General features: G+C 45.4%; 1 protein-coding gene across 16 annotated transcripts in view; it reads left to right on the top strand.

Annotated features, from left to right (window-relative positions):
* The first annotated feature begins 247 nt into the window (after positions 1-247).
* Positions 248-8,097, top strand: part of TCTN1 (tectonic family member 1) — a 37,680-nt gene continuing 29,830 nt past the window's right edge. For 2 of the 16 annotated variants that reach the window (XM_017847527.1, XM_017847499.1), the window contains exons 1-2: positions 344-716; positions 5,902-6,022. In XM_017847527.1, coding sequence (XP_017703016.1) covers positions 497-716; positions 5,902-6,022 — 341 coding nt within the window. In that variant the 5' untranslated portion in view covers positions 344-496. Of the gene's footprint in view, positions 778-5,901; positions 6,023-8,097 lie in introns of all 16 variants that reach the window. The other 14 variants (XM_017847507.1, XM_017847469.1, XM_017847564.1 and 11 more) reach the window with 14 other exon arrangements.

The raw sequence follows: 8,097 nt of genomic DNA, 5'->3' as shown, positions 1-8,097 counted from the left end.
CCTGAGATGGTACCTGGAAATCCGTCTTTTTTTTTTTTTTTTTTTTTTGGTTGAGACAGAGTCTCGCACTGTCGCCCAGGCTGGAGTGCAGTGGCACGCTCACGGCTCACTGTAGCCTCCACCTCCTGGGTTCAAGCGATTCTCCTGCCTCAGTCTCCCGAATAGCTGGAACTACAGAAAATCCACATTTTTTAAGTAAGCGCCGCAGACCGGTTGGGAACCATAGCTGGGATTTACACGCCTCTCGTTTACGCCAGCTTCACAGCCGCTCACTAGTGCTCGCCCTTGTGCCTGCCATCGCTGCCTCACCCAGGCTCCGCCCTCCGGCCTCATCCAGGATCCGCCCCCTGCCTCATCCAGGCTTCGCCCCCCCGTCAGTCTCCGGCAGCTTCTCGCGGCTTAGCAAGCCGCTTCCCGTGATGCTCCGCGCCTGGGTGTAGCGGTTGCCGGGCAACGCGCGGTCCCTGGCGCCGGCGTAGCTGGAACCTGCTGGGAGATGAGGCCGCGAGGCCTCCCGCCGCTCCTGGTGGTACTCCTGAGCTGCTGGGCCTCCGTGAGCGCCCAGACCGAGGCCACCCCGGCGGTGACGACAGAGGGCCTCAACTCCACCGAGGCAGCCCTGGCGACTTTCGGACCTTCCCCGTCGACCAGGCCCCCCGGTACTCCTAGAGCCCCAGGGTCCTCCTCCGGCCCCAGGCCTACCCCGGTCACGGACGGTGGGTACCATGTGCCAGCTCCTGTGGTCCACAGTGATCCAACCTCAAGGGGGCAGCCCGGGTGAGGACGTAATAATGATAGCTAACGCTTATTGAGCACTTACTGTGTGCAGACACTAAGTGTTCCATAAACGTCCGTTCTTTAAACAATAACCCTGAGGGGTAGCTCTTACTATCACTGTCATGTAAACGAGAAAACCGGGTCTCAGAGAGTTTAAGTGGTACGGTATCAGACCTTTGAAAATACTTGAAGTGGTCCCAGACAACAGTAATGCAAAGAGCAATAATGAATGAATCCTTGCAGCCCAATACGAAATTAAGTCGAGACAATGGTGGAAATTAGTGCCTAGGCTGCATGGAACTTTCACTTAAAGAGAGGCCAAAGGTCTATCTTACTAAATGTGGCTAGGTTAAGACCCTTGCCTGTTGACCTGAATTCTAAAAACCCAGGATTCCTCCTATGTTGAATTGGAGGTGGGAAGCCATGGAGGGAGGGGTGATGCTCACTTCTTAGGAGTTATATTTAGGGATAATTAACATTTTTTTTTTCAGAAAATGATTGTCTAATTCTAGAATTACACATTTGGTGGAAATATTTTATAATCTAATTTGACGTTTGGCTGGCGCCGTGGCTCACGCCTGTAATCCCAGCATTTTGGGAGGCCAAGTCGGGTGGATTGCTTGAGGTAGGAGTTCAAGATCCTCCTGGTCAACATGGCGAAACCCAGTCTCCACTAAAAATAGAAAAATTAGCCAGGCATGGTGGTGCATGCCTGTAATCCCAGTTACTCGGGAGGCTGAGGCAGGAGAATCGCTTGAACCCAGGAGGCAGAGGTTGCCGTAATTACCACTGCACTCCAGACTGGGCAACAGAGCAAGACTGTCTCAAAAAAATAAAAAATAAAAAATTGACGTGGATGACTTCAGAGAATGACTGTGACGCTCTAAGATTGAGTGCAAAACTTTGTGAATATGTCTTTTCCTGAGATGAGAGTTCATAGTAGCCGATTCTTAAAGTGGTTCATGATCTCAAAGTTTTTTAAATTTTCCGGTTGTGTGGATTGAGAGTAACCCCAATAGGTATACAGTACTTTAAATCTTTTTTTCAGTCTTTTTTTTTTTTTTTTGAGGCGAGGTCTCACTCTGTTACCTAGGCTGGAGTGCAGTGGCATGATTATATCTCACTTAAGTCTCAATCTGCTGGGCTCAAGGGATCCTTTTGCCTCAGCCTCCAGAGTAGCTGGAACCACAGGTGTGCTCCCTCAGCTTGCTTTTTAAATTTTTTACTTTTTAGTAGAGATGAGATCTCGCTATGTTGTTCAGGCTGATCTCAAACTCCTGGGCTCAAGTGAGCCACCTTGGCTTTCCAAAGTGCCGGGATTACAGGTGTAAACAACTGTGCCCGGCCTATCCCTTCTTAAGAAGATCTTTTCTCAAATGGATTAAGGCTCAGTATTAGTAGGTAAAAAAGTTATCAGCTGATATCTTGAACTCTAGAACTTAACTTCAGTTACTGAACCTTGATTTCTCCAAAAAGCTCTTTCTGAATTATGAGTAATCTGAAAGAAAAACTACAGAGAAATATATTTGCTATTTTAATATATTAGCAGAGCTCTGTTTTATATTTAAATTGTTGATTTGATGAATTAGTAGGGAAGTTACATCAGTGACAAACTGGGACAGAATGAAGCCAAGTATTCAATGTCTGAAACGCTAAGGTTTTTGGACTGGATTGTCTTTTATTCATGTAAGTACTCCATCTGTTAATGCATTTTCTCTCCAAAATAAAGCTATGCTTGAAACATCATTATTATAGCATGTGTTCAAGGCTGTTTTTCCATTATAGGGGATGAATTTGTACTTGTCCCCACATTTTATTTTTTTTTGGATACAGGGTCTTACTGTGTCACTCAGGCTGGAGTGTAGTGGCATGATCACAGCTCACTGCAGCCTCGACCTCCTAGGCTCAGGTGATCTTCCTACCTCAGACTCCCGGGTAGCTGGAACTACAGGTGCATGCCACCACACCCAGCTAATTTTTTGTAGAGACGGGGTTTTGCCATGTTGCCCAGGCTGGTCTCGAACTCCTGGCCTCAAGTGATTGCCCACCTAGGCCTCCCATAGTGTTAGGATTACAGGCATGAGCCACCGCACTCTGCCTGTCACCTGTCTTCACCTTTTTAAAGGACCTCTCTTAAGAGTTGTGACAGTAATAACTCATTTGTTAACTGTTCACTTAGCACTGTGCTGAGCATTTCACCTATGATGTATCTCATTTAATCCTTACAACCTCATGAGGGTACTGTTATCCCCATTTTTCAGGTGGGTAAATTATTTGCCTAATTTTAGAACACACAACTTGTAGATATTAGAGCAGGAGGCTGACTCTGAGTGGAGAACTGGATGGAACATTGCAGGTGCCTTGCAGGCAGTGTTGGTGGAGAAGAGTGATAATCCTTCATCTTGAATCTGGGCTCTGTTCATTAGTACCCTGCTCTACAAGCCAGGTGTGCAGATGCTATAGGAGGCAAGAGCAGCTGAGTGCTTCTTGGACCTGATGGGGCTCAACAGCTACTTGTTGGATGATTAAGTGCACTCACATCCTGGGTAGAAACCTTTTTCCTAAGTGGAGTTATTAAACACTATTGCTTCATCCTTAGTAGTCTTATAGCTACCTACAAGGGCTTTAAGTTTTGAAAACAAAGCAAGATAGTAATTTTAAACATACAGGGAACCTAAAGCACTTTTTATTTTTTACATTAGCATGCATAAGTTGTGTCATTTTACTAAGCACATAGAAGAGTTCTCAATTAGAAGCACTCTAAACTTTAGGGGGAAAGCTTTTGTGTCTTAGACTAAGAAATTATCGTGTATTAACAAAACCTTCCCCTTCACCTCACACATTTTTTTCCAGAGTGCATTGTACCTTTTATGGGGTACTTTTTCTTTTTTTTTTTTTTTATCACCCAGGCTGGAGTGCAGTGGCGCAGTCTCAGCTCACTGCATCCTCCACCTCCCAGGTTCAAGCAGTTCTCCTGTCTCAGCCTCCCAAGTAGCTGGGATTACAGCCGTGCGCCATCATGCCTAATTTTTTTGGTATTTTTAGTAGAGATGGGGTTTTACCATGTTGGCCAGGTTGGTCTCGAACTCCTAACCTCAGGGGATCCACCCTTCTCAGCCTTCCAGAATGCTAGGATTACAGGCGTGAGCTATGGGATACATTTTTCTTTTCTTTTTTCTTTCTTTCTTCCTTTTTTTTTTGGGATGGAGTCTTGCTCTGTCGCCCAGGCTGGAGTGCAGTGGCACGATCTCGGCTCACTGCAACCTCTGCCTCCTGGGTTCAGGCGATTCTTCTGCCTCAGCCTCCTGAGTAGCTGGGACTACAGGTGTACACCACCACGCCCGGCTAATTTTTGTATTTTCAGTAGAGATGGGGTTTTACCATATTGGCCAGGCTGGTCTCAACCTCCTGAGGTTGAGACCGTGTCTGGCCGCTGTGGGGTACATTTTTCTTTTTCTTTTTTTTTGAGACAGAGTCTCTCTCTGTCGCCCAGGCTGGAGTNATAGACATTAAGTACAAAGAACTTCAAATTGCCATCAATTGAAGAATGGATAAACAAAATGTGATTTATCCATTCAATGGAATATTGATTAGCCACAAAAAGAAATGAAGTTCTGATATAGGCTTTAACATAGATGAACCTTGAAAACATTCTGCTAAGTGAAAAAAGCCAAACACAAAATACTACATATTACATCTTTTTTTTCTTTTTGAGATGGAGTCTCACTGTCATCCAGGCTGGAGTGCAGTGGTGTGATCTCAGTTTACTGCAACCTCTGCCTTTTGGGTTCAAGCAATTCTCCTGCCTCAGCCTCCCTGAGTAGCTGGGATTACAGGCACCCACCACCATGCCTGGCTAATTTTTGTATTTTTAAGAGAGACAGGGTTTAACCATGTTGGCCAGGGTGGTCTCAAACTCCTGACCTCAAGTGATCTGCCTGCCTCCCAAAATGCTGGAATTACAGGTGTAAGCCACCATGCCTGGCCTTGAAATCTTCTTTTGAAAAAGAAAACATTATAGATATGATTGAAGGTTGATCTTACTTCTTCCTTTCCAGCAATAATTGCCACCATAAATTCATTCTCTATTTTTTAAAAGGGTTTTCTCTTCCTTATTTGACAGAATAAAATAATTAAAATCCAGATAATCATTTTGTTACAAAGTGGCAAAGAAAATCATCCTTATTAATAATTAAAAGTTGGCCAGGAGCGGTGGCTCACGCCTGTAATCCCAGCACTTTGGACGGCTGAGGCTGGTGGATCACTTGAGGTCAGGAGTTCGAGACCAGCCTCGCCAACACAGTGAAACCCCATCTCTACTAAAAATACAAAAAAAAAAAAAAAAAAAAAAGCCGGGCATGGTAGTGCATGCCTATAATCCCAGCTACTCAGTAGGCTGAGGCAGGAGAATAGCTTGAACCCAGGAGGCGGAGGTTGTAGTGAGCCAGGATTGCACCATTGCACTCCAGCCTGGGCAACAAGAGCTGAAACTCCTTTAAAAATAAAAGTTGTGACGTGGGGGAGATTCCTACCCTGCCCTCAAACCTTACTGTCTAAATCACCAAAGACATTCTGAGCCGTTATGATTCTTGACCAAGGATCTGTGAATGTGAGTTCAGCTTTAAAGCAGCAGGTTATACATGAAGAGAGGGGCAAGGTTGAAAAACCTCTTTCCTAAAGGTTTAAGTGGGTCCTTCCTCTGACTCGTAATCTCCAGAGAAGGAGCTTAAGGACTTTGGAGTTTTAAACTGGTGGTTCTATGGTCAGGCAAATGGTTTAGGCGTGCTGGTTCTTAAACTTGTGTAATTATAAGTATCACCTGGAAAGTTTCTGAAAGCTGCAAATGCCTGGGTTTCGTATTCAGCTTACCAAATCAGCATCTCTGTAGGCAAAGCACTAACAGAACTTTCCAAGCGAGTCAGATCATTAGCAACTTTGGGGAAACCTCTAATTGTGGAATGCTCAAACTGACTCATTTCCACTTCACAAATTTCCCCCAAAGTGCATAGGAAAAATAAAATGGACCCTTTGTATGAAATTGACTTATGGTACACTGTGGTGGTAGAGGGCAGTCACCACCTGCTGATGGTGATGCTCTGGATCCTACCCCTCTTTTTTCTGCAGTTGCTGCTCTGTGTGTCTGTGACTTGTCCCCAGCACAGTGTGACGTCAACTGCTGCTGTGATCCTGACTGCAGCTCTGTGGATTTCAGTGTCTTTTCTGCCTGCTCAGTTCCAGTTGTCACGTAAGTTTACGTATGACATATGCAATTTTGATAAAATTTGACCAGGATAATACAATTTGGGGAAAGGGAAAACTTTCCCAGGCTTAAAAATCCAAACCTGATTTCCGGTGTTTTGCATGGTTCTGAAGCCATACTATCCAAACAAATATGTAAAAAAGTAGCTGTCCCTGGCCAGGCGCGGTGGCTCACACCTGTAATCCCAGCACTTTGGGAGGCTGAGGTGGGTGGATCACCAGATCAGGAGATTGAGACCATTCTGGCTATCACGGTGAAACCCCGACTCTACTAAAAATCCAAACAAATTAGCCGGGCGTGGTGGCGGGCACCTATCCCAGCTGCTGGGGAGGCTGAGACAGGAGAATGGTGTGAACCCGGGAGGCGGAGCTTGCAGTGAACGGAGATGTCGCCACTGCACTCCAGCCTAGGCGACAGAGTGAGACGTGTCTCAAAAAAAAAAAAAAAAAAACAGTAGCTGCTGTCCCTTATCTGCATTCAGCCAGGTGACTGTGCGGGCAAAAGAGAAGAGAGAATGTACATTAAAAGAATGTAATGAAACCTCTGTGTTTGGAGATTGAATCACATTTCAATTTGAGTTGTAAACAGACAGTGGTCACATTTTTTGTATCAGTGAATTAGTATAGCCTAGGGTGAAAAGTGCAGTTTAATTTCACAGCTTTTGTTGTGGACATAGTACTTGTAACAAGAAATTAGATAAGAAATCTTTGTACTTTTCTGATATGTAAATCTACCAGGAATTCTCACAGTTCGCATTGTATAGAACAATGAAAAATGACATTCCCAGCTGATTATAAGGTAAAGAAATAATCTGTTCTGAATGATCTCTTATAATTGAGATTTCAAGCCTTTTTTTTTTTAATGAGATGGAGTCTCGCTTTGTCGCCCAGAGTGGAGTGCAGTGGTGTGATAGTGGCTCACTGCAACCTCAGCCTCCTGGCTTCAAGCAGTTCTCCTCTCTCAGCCTCCTAAGCAGCTGGGACCATACCTGGTGTATTTTTAGTAGAGCCGGGGGTTTCACCATATTGGTCAGGCTGGTCTCGAACTGCTGACCTCAGGTGATCCACCCGCCTTGGCCTCCCGAAGTGCTGGGATTTCAGGCGTAAGCCAACGCGCCTAGCTTCAAGGCTTTTTGAAAAACTAGCAGCACTTAGAAGAGGCTCATTAATTCAGGATGGGACCAACTTAGTAAGAGATAGCTAATTTAAATTTAGCCTTATAGCAAGTTTTAGCAATTGATATTTGATAGGTGAACCCTTTTAAGAGGTACAATGGGTTTTTCCTGTGGGAAACTATTTTATTGACCAATGGGATTTTGAGCCTATTTCTAGTATTGTAAAAATGCTCAGAGAACAGGGCAATGTAGTCAGATTAATTTTCTAGCTACCTGGCCTGTAGCATGTTTCAGTATTTGTTGAAAATCATTCTGTTTTCCTCCCTTAGTAAATACAGGAGCCTGAAAGTGAGATTTTTGCTCCAACTTGGGGCTTTTTTTTTTTTTTTGAGACAGTCTCGCTTTGTTGCCCAGGCTGGAGGGCAGGGGCTCCATCTTGGCTCACTGCAACCTCCACCTCCCGGGTTCAAGCAATTTTCCTGCCTCAGACTCCTGAGGAGCTGGGACTATAGGCGTGTGCCACCACGCCCAGCTAATTTTTTGTATTTTTAGTCGAGACAGGATTTCACCGTGTTAGTCAGGATGGTCTCGAACTCCTGACCTCGTGATCCGCCCACCTCGGCCTCCCAAAGTGCTGGGATTACAGGTGTGAACCACCGTGCCCCGCCTGGAAGATCTCTTTTTTTTTTTTGACCGAGTCTCCCTCTGTCGCCCAGGCTAGAGTGCAGTGGCCAGATCTCAGCTCACTGCAAGCTCCGCCTCCCAGGTTTACGCCATTCTCTCGCCTCAGCCTCCCAAGTAGCTGGGATTACAGGCGCCCGCCATCTCGCCCGGCTAATTTTTTTGGTATTTTTTTAGTAGAGACGGGGTTTCACCGTGTTAGCCAGGATGGTCTCGATCTCCTGACCTCGTGATCCGCCCGTCTCGGCCTCCCAAAGTGCTGGGA

Source organism: Rhinopithecus bieti, unplaced genomic scaffold, assembly GCF_001698545.2.
Source record: "Rhinopithecus bieti isolate Rb0 unplaced genomic scaffold, ASM169854v2 scaffold_947, whole genome shotgun sequence".
Classification (NCBI taxonomy): domain Eukaryota; kingdom Metazoa; phylum Chordata; class Mammalia; order Primates; family Cercopithecidae; genus Rhinopithecus; species Rhinopithecus bieti.
The sequence above is the reverse complement of the archived record's forward strand: the minus strand, read 5'-3'. Positions and strand labels throughout refer to the sequence as shown.